The following is an 18809-nucleotide window of genomic DNA, read 5'->3' as shown; positions in this document are numbered from 1 at the left end:
GGCCAAAATTAACAAGACAGGAAACAACATGTGTTGGAGGGGATGCAAGTTGGTGCAGCCTCTTTGGAGAACAGTGTGAAGATTCCTCAAGAAATTAAAAATAGAACTTCCCTATGACCCTGCCATTGTGGAAAGAACCAAGATGCCCTTCAATGGACGAATGGATAAGGAAAATGTGGTCCACATACACTATGGAGTATTATGCCTCCATCAGAAATACCCAACTTTTGTAGCAACATGGATGGGACTGGAAGAGATTATGCTGAGTGAAATAAGTCAAGCAGAGAGAGTCAATTATCATATGGTTTCACTTATTTGTGGAGCATAACAAATAGCATGGAGGACATAGGGAGTTAGAGAGGAGAAGGGAGTTCAGGGAAATTGGAGGTGAATCATGAGAGACTATGGACTCTGAAAAACAATCTGAGGGGTTTGAAGTGGTGGGGGTGGGTGGGAGGTTGGGGTACCAGGTGGTGGGTACTATAGAGGGCACAGATTGCATGGAGCACTGGGTGTGGTGCAAAAATAATGGATACTGTTATGCTGAAAATAAAAAAAAATTATAAAATGTAAATGAATCATGTTTCTTTCCTACTTAAAAAATAATTTGTGAGATAAGGGGTATGTTAACTTTATATTATAAACTTCTTATATATATATGAATTTGTTACAATGGGTGTACATTACTTTGCAGCAAAAAAGGGAAAAAAGCACACCCAAATCTAATACAGGAGAAAAACAAAGATTCCAGTGCAATCTGACCATAGGATAAATTTTAAATGCTTTATCCATGTAGATAGGTCTTTAACCTGGAACTTGCAATTTCTTCGTTAAGTTTCATCTCCCCAACGACACCTACCAGTTACCCTACATACATGTACAGACATCACTACTCTCCAGTGAAATAGACCTATCTTTTCTAATGACATCATTATTTTTCCCTCCTCCTTGCTTTTTTGTGTACACTTTATTCAATCTAGAAAGCCATGCCCTCTCTTTTGTTTCCAGTGATATACCTTGAAGACCCAGCTCAAAACACACTTTTTTAGTCCATAACAAAATTAGTGCTTTCCTCTGTACACCAGGACTGTTGGTTGCATAACTTCCCCTGTTAAATGTGGTCAGAGCAAGGACCATGAATCATACATTAGACATCTTTGTACCTCTCTTCCTCTTCCTACATGCTTTGTCTGACACATTGAAGACATTCAGCAAAGCCTGTTCAATGAGTAAATAAATAAATGCACTAAAAAATGAATATATTTTTCTAAAGTAATATAACTCATGTCTGGTGAATAAATATTGTTAAAGTGGTAATAAAGAGTAAAGTTTATTCAGCCTGAGAAGCAGTGTGGTGTATTGGCTTGAATTCCAGCTCTGAAATGAGACAGATCAGGGTTCATTTTTAGCATCTACAAATTCCTAGCAGTGTGACCTTTGACAAGTGACCTCACCTCAGTGGGTTTCACTTCTTTGATTTATATAAAGGGACTAATAATAATACCTAATAATATAATACTAATACTAATACTACTAATAATACCTAATAATACCTAATCACTTAGTCCGATGTCTGGCAAAACCCAAGTGTAGTTATTACTGTTAATTTTATCATATTTCAGATATATATGAATATATATATATAGCACTAATTTATAGATATATAAATTTTCACACAGCTAGCATAGATGATAAAATGAGTGTGTGTATGTATATGTATATGTGTATATATATATATGAGATGAAATAGAAAGTTTAGGGATTAATGTGGTGGAGAAGGGGTTGAGAGTAAGACCATGGGAACTCGGGAAACAGAACTATTACCCAAATAGTCACTGCAGATTTTATTCTGGGTCCTTTCTTCCCTTTTCAAAGTTATCTCATTTAGCTTTCTGCCACCACAATCTCGTTTGACCCTTACCACTGCTTTAGGGAAATTGGCATACTGTAGGAAAAAGGGCAAATGTTGTGAAAACCAAACAGGTCTCCAATACTTACTAATGTGACTTTGGGCAAGTGAACTGGCCTCCATGGGACTCTATTTGTTCATTGATGAAACAGGAGGAAACATACCTACTACACTGGATTATTCTGAGACATAAGTTAATGTGTATAACATCCCGATATTATAAATGGAACATATTAGGTGCTCAATGATGGTAGGTTCCTCACCTATCTCTTTCTAAGGTTATGTTCATATATTTGATTATTTCTCTAAGTAAGAGGTAGAAACTCCTTCAAGTGGCTTCAGAAGAAGACTCCAAAAGGAGTGTTGAAATGACAGAGGAAAAGCATTAGAATCTTTTGATAATTTTTTACATCTTACCTGGAGATCCCACTCCTCCTTCTCCTCACCCTGTATTTTGTGGGAATGTATATGTGTGTGTGATTTAAGTCAGAACACTACCCCCTCTCAGGTCCATAAGGACATAATTATTTTCACTGACTTGGCTCTCTCTGTGTGTCATGCAAGCAGCATGACTTGAAGGGTGGGGCAACCTATATATGTGGAAGAGTTATAGTTGGCTACTAATGATCTGCATGTGTTGAAAGCTGATTCTTGCTATCCCATCCTTAAGCACCAGCAAGAGCAAATTAACAGGCATGAGCCCTAAGACAAATGTCCCGGGTGCAGGGAATAAACCCTTGTCACTTACTGGGAAAGTTGGTTCACTGAGGGGTGTCATTACCTTTTTCAATGCTTTTGTTTATTTAACTTACAAAGTCCAAGATGTTTGCTTTTAAAGTTGTTCAATATCTCTCTTTGCTGCTCCCTTTATTTTTGTAGGAATTCATCCTCCTCTCATCCCTGCCCTCACCTGAACCCCTTTCAACCTTCCCTCCCAATCTTCCCCAAACTCTTTTCACAACCTTCCCTCTACCCTCTACCCCCTACTCCCTCATACCTTACCCAATTTCCCTCTACCACAACCATTCCCCTACTCTCTGTCTCCCCTAACCCCATCACCCACTGACCTGACTGCCCCTGGAATAATCAGGATCTCACCCAAACTTTAAGTCCTTGCCAAATCTCCTCTTTCCCAATTTATTTGCCCCTTTCCCTCAGCTAAGTCATGAAATAATTCAAACACTAGAAGAAATTGCCAATATTTATTGATTTTTAAAAATTATCACTTGCAAATTTGTTTTGTTTATTGAGAAAATGTTGCAATTGTGGTAAAATTTTGACCAAAAAGTCAAGTAAATCTAACAACTCCATTTTTTTCTTTTTAAAAAGATTTTATTTGTTTAAGAGAGAGAGAGGGAGAGAAAGAAAGAGAGCATAATCAGGGGGAGGGGCAAAGGGAGAGAGAAAAGCTTGCTTCCTAATGAGCAGGGTGCCTGAGGCAGAGATCAAGCCCAGGACTCTGAGATCATGACGTGAGCCTAAGGCAGATGCTTAACCGACTGAGACACCCAGGCGTCCCTCAACTACACTTTTTCAATGTTAGTTCCTAATACCTATGCTCATGGATATTGTTGAATAAATTGCAATTAAAACAACCCCACATTAATGCAGGGTTCAAGGTGGGGGTATGCAGAGTTGGTGAAAAAAAGCAACTCAAAGATACCAGGTTAATCGCCTGATCTGAGATCATTGCATGATCTGAGAGGCAGGGTCATTGTGCAAATACCCTTATTTCCTTGCCAAAGATTGAGTGGAAATTTTTAAAAAATATATTTTATTAATTAATTAACTAATTAATTATTTTCTTTTTTTGGTCAATTAATCTTCGACAAAACAGGAAAAAATATTCAGTGGAATAAAGAGAGTCTCTTCAATAAATGGTGCTGGGAAAACGGGGCAGATATATGTAGAAGAATGAAACTCGACCATTCTCTTACACCGTACACAAAGATAAACTCAAAATGGATAAAAGCCCTCAACATGAGACAGGAATCCATCAGAATCCTAGAGGAGAACATAGGCAGTAATCTCTTCGATATCAGCCACAGCAACTTCTTTCAAGATATGTCTCCAAAGGCAAAGGAAACAAAAGCGAAAATAAACTTTTGGGACTTCATTAAAATCAAAAGCTTCTGCACAGCAAAGGAAACAGTCAAAAAAACAAAGAGGCAACCCACGGAATAGGAGAAGATATTTGCAAATGACAGTACAGACAAAAGGTTGATATCCAGGATCTATAATGAACTCCTCAATCTCAACACACATGAAACAGGCAAACATCAAAAAATGGGCAGAAGATATGAACAGACACTTCTCCAAGAAGACATACAAATGGCTATCAGACACATGAAAAAATGTTCATCATCACTAGTCCCCAGGGAGATTCAAATTAAAACCATATTGAGATATTACCTTACACCAGTTAGAATGGACAAAATTAACAAAACAGGAAAAAACATGTGTTGGAGAGGATGTGGAGAAAGGGGAACCCTCTTCCACTGTTGGTGGGAATGCAGGTTGGTACAGCCTCTTTGGAGAACAGTGTGGAGATTCCTCAAGAAACTAAAAATAGAACTTCCCTAGGACCCTGCCATTGCACTCCTGGGTATTTACCCCAAAGATACAGATGTCATGAAAAGAAGGGCCATCTGTACCCCAATGTTTATAGCAGCAATGGCCATGGTCGCCAAACTAATTATTTTCATTTGAGAGAGAGTGAGCGAGCACAAGGAAGGGAGAGGAGCAGAGGGAGAAAGGACCTTAAGCAGACTCTTGCTGAGACCACAGACCAACATGAGCTCTATCTCAGGACTCTGAGATCACGACTTGAGCCAAACCAAGAGCTGGAATCTCAACTGACTGTACCACTCTGGTGCCCTATCAGTGGAAGATTCTGAGAGGAGCAAATACTGATGAGAACTGAGGAACAGAGAAAAGATTATTAAGGACACAAGATCTATTCACCAATTATTTCATCACAACATCTTCCATTCCACTTGTGCCTGAAGCAACTGTAGTGACAATAATGGGATGGAAAGGACACAGTGCAGGTGCTCCACTCAATGTTTGGATCATGTGTTTCAAGCCAGTGAATTCCAAGAAACAAAGGGTACCATGGTGCATGAATAATATCAAACTGGAGCTATTCAATGTGGTTTCTAATGTTAACTTCCACAGACTGTATTTCCTTGGTTATGGGTCCATCAATTGGTGGTTGAACATCTACCATTTCAAGCATCAGAGGGAAGATATTATTGTGGATGGACAATTCTCTCAAAGAACCACAGAATGGTCAGTTCTATTCCTTTAGGAACCTGGATCCACCATTGCTTGCTCAAAGAACTATAGTCTTCCTAGTCGGAATTCAACAGTAAGCCATAGGGTATGAGACATGGATACTGAAAGTGAGGGTGACCCATATTTGTAAATCGGCCTATGTGGGTTCTCCCTTACTGTAGGGTCTTGATGCATGATGAGGCTTGACAGAAAAATCTCTGTCAAAATGACCAGGATGACCATAGTAGAGGCACAAGAGGCCTTCACAGCAGTGGGCATGTTCAGCTTCAGTGAGATGTGGGTTATTGCTTGCAGCCTGCACAGGCTGGTTTTCGGCTAGTGAACACTCAGGTCCAGTTATCTCCTTATAGGGACTTGCTCCTTGTGGATTTAGATCAGGCTTGCCACTTAGCTTCTCTTCTAGGCACTGAATGATCAGATCGGATAGGTTGGTGGCTGCTGGGCTGGTGTGAGACAGATCATCTGGGACAGAACTGGCAAGGCCTTCCTGAAATTGGATGCAGAGAATGCTTTCATTCCAGTTTAGTTCTTGAGCAGAGATGGAAGTGGGTCACACGCTGGTGGACAGGACCCTCCCCTTGGCAAAGCTGACAAATGCAGTGACTAGCATCTTCCATGTGTTCTGGACTGTCAAAAGGGCACACTTTAGATATATATTAAGGGCTTAAAAACACATTCCTGCCTCACCTGAGAATCAATTGCCAACAAAGCTCACCACACTTGCTTTAGTAGGATACAGGTGCCCTCTGACTCTCATGTAACTATTTAATTGAACCAGGAACTCAGCAAGTTTCTGGTAATCTCCACTGAAGGCTAAACAGTATTCTAGGAAGACAGCTTCACCCTCTAACCCACTGGGAGATTGTGGGAACTCTGAAGCTGCTGATGTCCTGGGCATCTAAAGGATCCAGAGGCTGGATCCTCTAAAGGATCTAAAGGACTTCCCAGGAAGTCCTGGGCATCTAAAGGATCCAGAGGCTGGTGGGGCATTCCAGTTTCCAGAGACTCCTGAAGAGTTGGAAGTTAAGGTGTTCTAGGTTTGTTGGGGTCTCCTGGCATTCTGTTTCATCCTGTGTCTCCTGGGCACTTGGAAAATCCTGGTGCTCTGAATTCTGGGGCTTCTTGGGCACCAGGGCATCTTGAGTATCTGGGGGCTCCTGGGCCTCCTATGCAAAGTGGGGGCTTCTGGAGTTCCTTGACTTCTGGAACATTTTAGAATTTCCAGGCTGCTGAGAGCTCCAAACCAGTGAAGGTGCCTGTGGCTCATGGATTGCTGGAAGCTTCAGGGCCTATGGGGCTGCTGGGGGTTCTAAGGGCTTCTGGGTCTCTTGGACCATTGGCACTTCCTGGTGCTCCTGGGCTGCTGGGGGCTTCCAGTCTGGAAGTCCCTGGGGTTCTGGGGATCCTCAACTTCTGTGAGTTCTTGGTACTTCCAGGCCCGAGGGAGATCTAGGTTTTCTAGAGGTTTCTGGGGTTCCTGGGACTCTGAGATATTCTGGAGTGGTCAGGTCTCCTTGACTGTTTGGGGCATCTGGAGCTCTAAGATCTGGGCCTGTGGGGCAACATTTTCTTTCATCATCCACTTCACTTGGGCCTACAAAATTTTATTCTCCAATTTCAGAGCAATATAGGAGGCTGCTAAGTTCTCTACCATCCTTTGAGGAAATGAGCTTGGTTTGGCAGTTTGCTACCAAGAGAGATTGGGTGGTTTTACTAAAAACTCCATTTAGAAAAAGATCCTTTCTAAAAGATGTCAGGCTCTGCAAGTTTCCCAGGAGGTAGGGATTTGGGTCCCACCAAAGTTGATTACCAGGTCATTGGGAACCTCTGGAGCTCAGCAAGGGGAATATGAGATACACTGTCAAGAGAGTGGGATCTGAGGATCATAAACTGTGGAAAGTACTAATTTAAAATAAATTAGAACAAAACCTGCCTAACAATATTGGGTTTCTTTTACTATAGTTTCATATTCACGAGTTGAATCATATATGCTGGTTTCTGACCCCATGACATTTTAAGAACAATATCTGATCCAGACTGTATATGTCATTTGCTTTCTTCTTTTGAAACTTAACATTAGAGACAATTTCTCTGTATTCTTTTCTATTTTACTTAGTATTTAATTTCTTATGTCTGCTTAATATCCCAATGTAACATTTGGATTTTAACAGCTGCTTTCAATGACTAAATCAAATGTTTGAGCAATGTGGAGATTTTAGTCTCTGTGGTGGGTCAACCCAATTTTGGTGTGGCTGAGGTAGAAACTCTTTCTGACACCTCAGAAATCATACCACAAAAGTAACCACATAAGATCACCCTCAGGAGAAAATAAACAAAAGTTGACTATATATATATATATATATATATATATATATATATATATACACAGCAGACATACACAACATTTATAAAGTGTCTCAAAATAGTTAAGAAAATAATCTTTATAAATGTACATTATCATTCAGAGACTTAGTCCAGGAGCTCAGCTGTCTTTGTACCCATCGTTGAGGAGGAAAATGTGTAAATGGCTATGGAGTCTTGCCTTTTCTGCACACACTGAACTCAAATAAACACACCCACTCCCAGGACACATTCCAACTTTCCACTGTAATGTCGCTATTTAGAGTGTGAAAGAGGTGTTTGTTTGCTTGTTTGTTTTTTTTTTCTTTTTTACAGTACCTCAGTTTAGAGCTGCAGGGAAAGTAAGTGAGATGTTGCAGTGATGTGAGGCAGCCTGATGTACTCAGTCCTTGGTCAATTTAATAAATATTTGGCTAGGAAATTAGGAGTAATACCACTGCCCTTGTAAAAAGTTGCAAACATTTCTCAAAGACCACAGAGGTTTGGGACTTTTTTTAAAATGTCTGTCTTATGTAACTTCCCCTTTTTCCATCCACACTAGGCCATTTGTTTAATTCTCACTCAGAGTACAGCCTGCAGTACCTCAGCCTCTTCCACATCCTACCTATTCAGTCCCTAGGGTCCCTTCCTACAATGTTTTGTTTGGAATATTTACCATGAATAGATCTAGGCAAGGTGTAATAGGTAAGATTGTGGATCTGGCCAACTTTGTTGAAGGGTACCTGTAGTAGTCCTACAGGGACCTGGCTTGTTCTAAATGTTTTTGCCCAGAGTTCTCATTCTTCCCCGAATCACTCAGGTGCACTAGGCAAACCCCAGGTACTCCACCAAGGGCTGGCTTCTTGAGAAATGCCCTTGCTCAAGATCTAACCTCTTCTCATCACAAATTACAATCACATCCTGAACCTGGGCCCCGTGATCGTATTAAGTAGGGCTAAGGGAAAGGTATTTCTGTCTCTTTATTAGAGTGGGGCTGGGGATTGTCTTTGGCAACTTCAAATCACACATCTAGTCAGTTGTGTTCCCAAGTTTCCTTTAAAAATGGTCAATTCCACATTAGTCAGCATAATGGATAAACTCTGGTGATGGAATATGCTCAGACCACAGCAAACTGACGAACAGAACCAGAATCCAGAGGCTTTAATTAAAAATTTCCAGTACTTATAGCATGCATTACACTTCTTTCTCCATTCTTAAATAACGATTTTAAATGTAATTTAATTTATTTTTTTTAAGATTTATTTATTTATTTATTTGACAGAGAGAGATCACAAGTAGGCAGAGAGGCAGGCAGAGAGAGAGAGAGAGAGAGAGGAGGAAGCAGGCTCCCTGCTGAGGAGAGAGCCCAATGCGGGACTCGATCCCAGGACCCTGAGATGACCTGAGCCGAAGGCAGCGGCTTAACCCACTGAGCCACCCAGGCGCCCAATTTAATTTATTTTTAATGGTTTAGGGGTTATAAGTACACAAACCAGCTCCTTAACAATATTTTAACACCATATTGCCTTTTGAAACCTGCTGAGAGGTATAAAGTAGGCTGTATCCAAGTTAAAAACCTCCAACTGCATGCTTTCCAACTGCATGTATTTTCTTTCTCTTTCTCTTTTGTACTTTTTCTAATCTTTTGTTATCAGACTATCTCATAGCCCTTTACACTGTTACCTATATGCCTGTCCATACTAAATATAGATAAATTTGAAAATCCTAAAACTTAGTCTAAAACTCAGTTTATGAAACTGTAAAATTGATTTATTTAGTATATTAACTTTATAGAGTTGTTGCAAAGATTTAGTGAAATAATGGATTAAAAGGCTTAGCATAGTGTTCAGTAGCTAGTAACATGCAACAAAGGTTAAAAATAATAATAGTCAGTAGCAGCAGTAACCTCATTTTAAGTTATTATTTTTAATCATCTGTGAATTTGAAAGTAGACAGGTAGACTTCCTGAAATTGTTTAGGGGCAGAGCAGGGGCTCTCACATGAAGACATATGCAGTGCATGACTTTTATGGCATCCATTTTTCACCACTCAGAAGCTTTCTCTTTATTCCCCCTTCCTGGTTGAGTTATGAATGATATAGTTTACCAAATAATGCTTTAGAATCAGAACTGGAGACACTTGAGCAGGAAGATGAGATGATTAAAAAGGGGATTGTGGAGTAACCAAGAAAGGTTTTTAAACAGTTCAAGAACTAAAGCAGTGAACAGTGACCTGCCTACAGACATATTTACCCAATGGATAAGAATACAGACCTTTCTCCTCACCCCCACCCTCATGCTAAAGAGCAAAGACCAAATTGAACATCTTTAAGTATGAGTTCCAAACTACCTAAACTTACAGAATTATTCTCTTTTGAGTAGAAAAAAAGGAGCTACAATGACTTTTGTCAGAATGACTAAAGTTGTTTTAGTATCTTGAATAAGTCAAAATAAGAATAGGGAAGTAATCACATTGAAAGTCTTGTGTTTCACCCGCACTTTAATCCTTCTTACACTCACAACACTGTGAGATTTATGGAGGCTTTATAGTGATTATTAACACATTTTAAGCAAATGAGGTTTTGTTAACTGGGCAAATGAATTTTTAGAGAAACATGAGATAAATGTGTTCATTAAACAGATTTATAAAGAGACTGCAGTTATGCTCAGTTACATTAATAAAATACACATGCTAATTGTTAGATTAGGGAGGAAAGAAAGATTGAATAATTTGAAATTCTACTTTGTACACCACAATTTGGGGGTGGGGGACAAATGTATATTCTAAAATATTTCAGGTCTGTGTCTGGGTCTTCCTTCCCAATGCTGGCTGAACTGCATCTTCAAGCAACTCAAGCTCCTGCCCCTTCTTTTTTCTGTCCTGGAAATAGTCAAAAAGACAGGTTACTTGACAGCTCTCTGGCCCAATGCCCAGCTACCCTTTGGGTACAGTTCCATTCTGGTGTCTATTTTGTTCAACATGATATTCCTATGATTGCATTAGAGCTTGAAGGACTTTTGTAATTTTAACCCATAATGTGCTTAGTACAGACTGAAAGTTTTCATTGTCATCAACACCACATAGCACTAGGACAGCTGGAGTTCCCAATTCCTTTACAATGCTTTCCAAAAATTCTTCTTACTTACATGACTGGGATCCAGAGCACCTGGTAAAGCAGTAGGAACAAGGTGTACCTTAGTATAACTCTGAAGGAGTCAAAATTTGTCACCCTTTTATCTTCCTTTATGACATGTACCATCTTCCCGTTCTATTTCTTGTCCTGTGCATTCTTATGTGGCTTTTCCCTTTGATCCACTGTCACCTTGGGAAATGAATCTCTACTAAGATATTATCTCCTAGGCTTCTAAAAAAACTTTCTTGGGGGAATTTTCATTTTCATAGGATATTCTGAAAGGCTGCAATCCCTTCAAGAACTTTTTGCTAGGAAAGATGTTCTGGGACAGAGATATCATTTTAACATCCTTCAGATTATACCATTCAAGTGGCTCTGTATTTCATTTCCTTATAATACTGGTCTAGTATGCTTTCTAGTCTTAGCAGATTTGCTTAATGATTTCAATGCTCTGGCTTCTTTGAACCTTGATGATGTGATAGTTAAGGGCTGAGGGAACCACCATGATGACATAAAAAGGAAATATGGGGGTCTTTGCTATAATTCAAATTGCAGGAATGTTTTTCTTATCTGGCCCTCTCCTCTACCTTCTGGATCCTGAGGTTTGCCAATGTTGGTTCACCCATAAAGCAGACTAAGCCAGAGTTGATGGCATCAGCAAGGCAAAAGAGAGAGGAGGGGGAAGAGGAGCATAGAGGAAAGAAGGTGGGGTTAGGGAGAAGGAAAGATATCAGAAGGTCGAGAAAGAAACTTTAAAACTGAGCATGTGTACATTTTGGTCATTTATTCTTTTAAAATTAATTAATTAATTTGAAAGAGAGTGAGCACACAATTGGGAGGAGGGGGAGAGGGAGAGTAGCAGACTCCCTGCTGAGCGTGGAGCCCAACCTAGGGCTTGATCTCATGACCCTGAGATCATGACCTGAGCCAAAATCAGTTGTCAGCTGCTTATCTGGCTGAGCCACCCAGGAACCCTTTCATTTTGGTTATTTGAAGATAAAGCTTAATTTTATATGTTTATAGCACCAATGTCCACAATAGCCAAAATATGGAAAGAGCCCAGATGTCCATCAATGGGTGAATGGGTATAGAAGATGTGATATATATATATATATATATATATATATATATATATATATATATAGTTATATATATAGTTATATATAACTATATATATATATAACTCAGCCATCAAAAAGAATAAAATCTTGCCACTTCCAACCATGTGGATGGAATTAAAGGGTATTATGCTAAATGAAATATCAGTAGAGAAAGATAAAAACCATATGATTTCACTCACATGTGGAATTTAAGAAACAAAATAGATGAACATACGGGAATGGGAGGAAAATAAGGTAAAAACAGAGAGGGAGGCAAACCATAAGAGAGTCTTAACTATAGGACACAAATTGAGGGCAGCTGGAGGGGAGGTTGGTGGGGGAATAGGGTAACTGGGTGATAGGCATTAAAGAGGGCACTTGATGGAATGAGTACAGGGTGTTAAAAGCAACTGATAAATCACTAAATTTTACCTTGGAAACTAATAATATACTATATGTTAATTAATTTGAATTTAAATTAAAAATAATTTTATGGTTTAACATATTGAAAATCACATGGTAGAAGACTACTTTTTAGTGCATAAGTTTACTTGTAAAGGTCTTAATCAGGCAATGGGGATAGTATGGTTTATACTGAGTTATAGATGGCTAAAGGGATGGTGATAGACCCTCAGTCAGACTGGAGAGGAAGATTGGAGTGTACTGATGAGAGATGCAGCAGTGAATGGGGTGTTGAGGAGGGCCAATACCTAGCCCTGCCAACTTTACATTTTTGTTGTGTGGTACAAATGAGATAATAGTTGTGAAAGTTCTTTGAAAAAATATGGGAGAAAATATGGAAATATGGAAAGAAACCAGGCTTTGAAGTAGGGCAAGCTTAAGGCTCAATTCATAGCTCTGTTCTTTACTAGCTGTGTGATCCTGGCCAAATTACTTAAATTCTCTGAGACTTACTTTCCTCATGTGGAAGGCAGAGAATAATAATAAGTCATTATTTAGTTGTGAGGATTAAAAATAATGTTCATACATAACAATAAGGATTTGCTTAGTTGTAGCTGATAATAAAATCATATTGATGGTAAAAAGAATTACCACTAAACTTCACGTACTAGCTTATCTATAGCATTCAAAAAATTATTCTCAACTTTTTGTCTATAAAACCACCATAATTAGCACAATTGCACCACAAATATTTATTGAGCATCCAGGCGGTTAAAGGCATGTTGCTGTGTGTGTGTGTGTGTGTGTGTGTGTGTGTTTGGGGCATATATGTTATAACCTATGTGGAGTTTCTCTTAAAGAATGTACAAGCCAGTAAAGCAGGCAACGTATGTACTTTCACATTAATAATGAAGAAATTTCCCAGTGCTAAATGCCAAATAAGAGATACAGATAAAGTCCTATGAAAGTAGAAAAGAGAGAGAGTTTGTTAATGTGGTAAGGTGGGTGGAGGAGTGAGGGATAGAATCTGAGAAAGTTTAATAAAAGTGGTAACCTTTGAGCTGAGCTTTTGGGTTGGACTTGAAAGGAAGGTAAGACCTTACCATTCCACTATGAGGGTGAACTTAGAATGGGTGAGGAAAAGGACATTCCCAACTCAATAGACAGCAAAAACAAAAGCATGAGGTTAGGAATTGCAGCCTATAAATGGGTAAGCAACAGTTCAGTTTGAACAAAGACTAGGGTATATGAAGGAAGTGCATAATTTACAAATTTAAAGATGCATAATGTGATACATAGCTATTCAAAGAGAAAGTTGGGATTTAGCACAGAGATGACAGTAAATAGCAAATATGAACCACATATACATGGTCAGGGAATATGTGATCCTGGCAATTTCAAACTGCCATATATATTTGCTTTTTTAAAAAAAGATTTTATTTATTTATTTGAGAGAGAGAAAAACAAAAGGAGAAAGAGAAAGAGAGCACAGGGGGAGGAACAGAGGGAGAGAGACAAGCAGACTCCACACTGAGCATGGAGCCCAATGTGGGGTTCAATCCCAGGATCCTGAGTAGATGACCTGAGCCAAAATCAAGAATCAGATTTGTAAACTACTGAGCCATCCAGGCATCCCTGCCCTATATATTTTCTTAATATATATATGGCTCCCATTACCTCCTCCTCTCAAAAATATCTGATAGGTCTTGAATATATTCTATCAGCTGATTTTATCTCTTAACATTTTTAAGAACTTTCTAAAGTGTGTTTCATTAACACTGTGTAATCCTGCCTGTGATTTCCTCCATGCTTGGAATAGTTAGATTCCTTTCCTCCTCTAAACTGGATATTAAACAAGCAGGACTGTCTCATCTTAACCTCAGCATGGTTTAGCTATTTCATCTCAGTTATTTTCTCTTGGATCATATTTACATAACCAAATTCCATTTACCCATTTCCTTCCATTTCATTTCTGCCATGATTTTTTTCTTGTCATTACTGTATATGATTTTTCTAGCACAGCTGGATTATCTAAAATTGAGTTCCTATGTATATCCCTGACAGAAAAAGAGGACCCCTCTTATTCTTTGATTATTTTCTGGCTGAAAGACTAAAGCAGAACATATCATTACTGATGAGTAACATCACATTCCTGGGACATTGTATTTTCTTCATGCATGCAAGAATCTTCCAGCATGTGCAGATGGGGAAGATTATACTGATGAATTATTTGTCAAGGGCTGAAAGGTCATTTTGGTTTTCTTAATTTTTAAAAGATTTTATTTGTTTATTTGTCAGAGAGAGAGAGTGCACAAGCGGGGCGGGAGGGAAGAGGGAGAAACAGGCTCCCTGATGAGCAAGTAGCCTAATGGGGACTTGATCCCAGGACCCTGGAATTGTGACCTGAGCCAAGGCAGATGCTTACTGATAAGCCACCCAGGTGTTCCAGTTTTCTTCATTTTTAAAGAGGACTTGGAGGGGTGCCTGAGTAGCTCAGTGGGTTAAAGCCTCTGCCTTCGGCTTAGGTCATGGTTTCACGGTCCTGGGATAGAGCCCCGCATTGGGCTCTCTGCTTAGCATGGAGCCTGATTCTCTGCCCCTCTCTCTCTCTGGCCCTCTCTCTCTGCCCCTCTCTCTCTCTGCCTGCATCTCTGCCTACTTGTCATCTCTGTCTGTGAAATAAATAAATGAATAAAATTTAAAAACAAAAGAGGACTTGGAGATTTCTTTTTTTCAGTTGCCTTCAGGCAGGCCAAGTGGTACCAATGGGCCACGTTTTGCTTTAAACATTTGTATAACCAAGATATGATGAAATCTAATCACTGTACTACACCAGAATAACTGCAGTAGATAGAGTTTGAAAAATAAGGATTGTTATTTAAAAAGAGCTCCACTGGGGGCCTTTCTGATAAGTTTTATAAGAAACTGTTAATTTTAAGTGACTCTGGGTATTGAAGATGGAGGGGATTTTTAGTTTTCATTTTACATTTTAATGTAGCATTTGGGTTATTTTTGAAATATGAGCATACTTTTAAAAATTTTTTATTAAAACAGCTTTATTGGGCTATAATTCACATTTTAAAAACTGCACATATTTTTGTGTACAACTTGATGATTTTGGACATATGCAAACATCCATGATTACCACAATCAAAGTAATAGACATACCGAACACCTCCCAGAACTTCCTTGTATCCCTTGTTCATGTGTGTGTGTCGGGGGGGGGGGGTTGGCATGTCAAGAACACTTAACATAAGAACATATACTTCTTTTATGAAAAAAAAAGGAGCCTCACTACCTATCAGTGGCCTCATGTCCAAGTTTATTGATTTGGTATTCAAAATCCTCTAGGATGCAGTTTTACCTTACTTCTCCAACAGTGCTTCCCTTTTCCTTTATTTACACTCTACTAGCCTTGTTAGCCTTTACACTGTGTCACTCACATGGCACAGTCACCCTGTCTTTGTTTACATGTGTATGCCCTCTGACTAGCTTTCTACACTTAGAAATCTAGTCCTTTTTAGGCTCAGCCCAGAAGCTGTCTCCTCCAAAATGCCTTACCTGATTTCCCTAGCCCATATATCCTCTTTCTGCTATGTGCTAGTGTTACAAATGCAGCCAAAACTGATTGCATTTCCTCTTTGGAATCTAATTATATTTGTTCTTAGTTTTCTCTGAAGGGTCCATATTCTTGTTCTGTCACAGCCTAGCTATATGATCTTGGGTGGACAGCAAGCTGTGCTTTCTCATCTAGAAAATAAAGGGTATTAGATTATTTCCTAAGTACCTTCTATTTTAACAATCTAGGATTATAATATTTGTGAAAGAAGCTTTCAAAAAACTCTAAAACACTATACAATAGAAAGTGGTATTAGAATTGCATTTAAAAAAAATTTCTCCACAGCTTTTACATTACAAGGTAAAATAGCTGTATTTCTGAAAAACTGCTTATATAAATCATCTTAAAGTTTAATAAAAATTCTACTTCTCTGGTTAACAAAGGCCTAAGAGTTCAGAGTTACATAACAGTTAAAGTCCTACTTCCAAAAAAATCAGAAAGCTTATTTTTCACATGTTAGGGAAACAGATTTAAACATTTTTCCTCTATTGGCAGCTATGCCTTTCATTCTTTTTAAAAGAATTGATTAACTGATTGATTGATGGGAGCGGGGAGGAGCAGAGGGACAGACAGGCAGACTCTGGGCTGACTGTGGAGCCCAATGTGGGGTCCGATTTCAGGACCCTGAGATCATGACCTGAGCCAAAACCAAGAGTCAAATGCTTAACCAACTGAGACACCTACATTCCCCTACACTTTTTATTCTTGAGCTAAAAATCACTTCAGTATATTTTGACTAAATGTGGATTTGGCATTAGGAACCCATTAAAGGCTTGGTTTCATCAAGTTTGAAAATGTATAATCCATGGAAACAATAAGAACAAACATCTCTATGTCACATACTATGCATTAGGCACTAAACTATCTCTTTGCTTACTTTAACTTTACATTAACTCATTCAGTTGTTACAATAACCCTATAAGGAAAGCATTTTCCCCATCCTTTGTAGATTTGAAAACTGAGGCCCAGACAGGTTAAATAATGTGTCAAGGGGTCACATAGCTGGTTGATTACAGAGGTGGAACTCCATCTCAAGCCATTTGTCTTTATACTCTGTGCTGTAATTGATTTAAACTATTATACTAGGTTGCTTCAGCTCTGCCTCTGACTTCCTGTACATCATGAATAAATCCCTTCCTTTCTGAGCCTATTTACTTATTTGAAAGTGAGAAGGCTAGACTAGTCAGAGATTGCAAACTGACTTTCTCTGGGCTAGAGGTAGCCTGCAGATGTATTTTGATTACTTTGTACTTATTTGAAAGTTGATTAAAAAGGAGAAGATTCCACAAAACCATATAGATATCTGACTTCTCTTGGGAAATTAAAAACCTATGCTAAGTGCACATTCCCATATAGCAATCACTAACAGGACCTGAGTAAATACTGGTTGCTTTCTTTAGCTGTAGAACTCTTTAGTTTTCTGCCATTCCTACCACTCCCTACTGCATGACACATACCTGCTTTATCCTTAACCTTTATCTGCCTTATTCCTTGTAGACATTTGAACTGGACCTCTAATCCCTGATATATGATCTTTGACGTCCATTCAAGTTTTGAAATTCAACTATTCTATGTGAAGTAAAAAAAAATACTAAAGTTGCTATTGATACACACAAGAATGTGGATGCACCTCAAAGACATGTTGAGTGAAAGAAGCTAAAAACAAAAAACTAAATGATACTACTTTTTAAAGTTCAATAGGAGGCAAATTTAATAGGTAGTGCTACCAGTCTGAATAGGTTACCTCCGGGTATTGAATGGGAAGTATAAGGGAACTTTCTGAGTATGAGTGATAGAAATATTCTATATGTTGATCTGAGTGGTGGTCATATGGGTGTATGCATAGGTAAAAAAGCCACTGAAGATTTGTGCATTGTAGGACATATGAATTGAATATTTCATTTTAAACAAGATACTTATAAAACAATGGTATTCAGTAGCTCTCAAATGGTAGTCCTCAAAAGGTGACCTCAGGGGGTGGCTCAGTTGGTTAAGCAAGGGCCTTCTGGGACCCCCAAGATGGCAGGGAAGTAGGAGGAGGCGCCTTTTCAACTTGTACCCCAAAGTGAGCTGATTACCTACCAAAGAACTCCAATCACCCATGAAATCAGCCTGAGATCAGAATTACACATGTCTGGATCTCTACAGGGGGAGAAGACGCCAGTGGGCAGGTAAAGCTGAGTGGGAACAGCGGACTGATATCAGAAGATAAACACAAGGGGGAGGGAGCCACCAGAGGCGACCAGTTGGAAAGTAATACTGAAAGACCCGCAGATCCCCTTACCCAAGAATCCAACACTGCCACTGGATGCAATCAGCAAGAGGTTCTTTATTGTTACGCAGGCGCCTGTGGGTGGTCAGCAGCTCCTGCTAGCTGAGCACACCCGGCTGTGGTGGCGCCGGGTTTTTATAAACAGGTACAAACAAGTTTTGGGTGGGGCGGAACTGATTGGTTGACAATTAGAACTTTTGAAAAAGGCCTTAGTGGAGTTTGCTGATTGGCTTTGGGGACCCGCTCGCGCGAAGAGAGAGGCGGGAAGGGGGAACAAGCTGATTGGTTCGGAGGGCCCGCGCGCGGGAGGAGAGAGGCAGGGAGGGGGAACAAGAAGGGGGAAGGTAGGAATGCCATCATGGCGTCTTCTATTATTTCTATAAGCCAAGTGGTTACAGAAGGGCAAAAGAGCAATTAATAACCTAATTTATGCCTAAAAGCCAGCGGTTCACAGAAAAGGAAACAAGCGGTTAGTTATCCTATCTATCTTCTAGGGGAGGGGTCTTTCAATACCCCAATATGAGCAAGAGTGCCCGCCCTGCATCTGGGGACTAGCATTAACTTGGAGACTGGTTGAAAGCACTCCAAAAGAGCAAAGGATCTGGGGGGAAATTGTGGGAATCAGGAAGGCTAGGGACAGGGGCTTAAGTCCCAGGTCCCAGGACAGCCTCCCCTGGCACTGAGGCAGAGAGAGTGCGGCGGAGAAACCAGCTCTTGGTCCCTAAGCCGCCAGCGTG

The 18809-nt window shown here is 39.5% G+C and overlaps 1 protein-coding gene across 1 annotated transcript; it reads right to left on the bottom strand.

The window, feature by feature from the left end:
- Positions 1-5342: 5342 nt before the first annotated feature.
- On the bottom strand, positions 5343-6860 carry RTL3 (retrotransposon Gag like 3). The gene is given in 7 exon segments (XM_059385221.1): positions 5343-5742; positions 5744-5873; positions 5876-6110; positions 6113-6232; positions 6235-6372; positions 6451-6608; positions 6611-6860. Coding segments are annotated over 7 exon segments (1431 nt in total).
- Positions 6861-18809: the final 11949 nt, after the last annotated feature.

Source organism: Mustela nigripes, chromosome X (genome assembly GCF_022355385.1).
Source record: "Mustela nigripes isolate SB6536 chromosome X, MUSNIG.SB6536, whole genome shotgun sequence".
NCBI classification, from domain to species: Eukaryota; Metazoa; Chordata; class Mammalia; order Carnivora; family Mustelidae; genus Mustela; species Mustela nigripes.
Note: the sequence above shows the minus strand (reverse complement) of the source record. Positions and strands in the feature narration are given on the sequence as shown.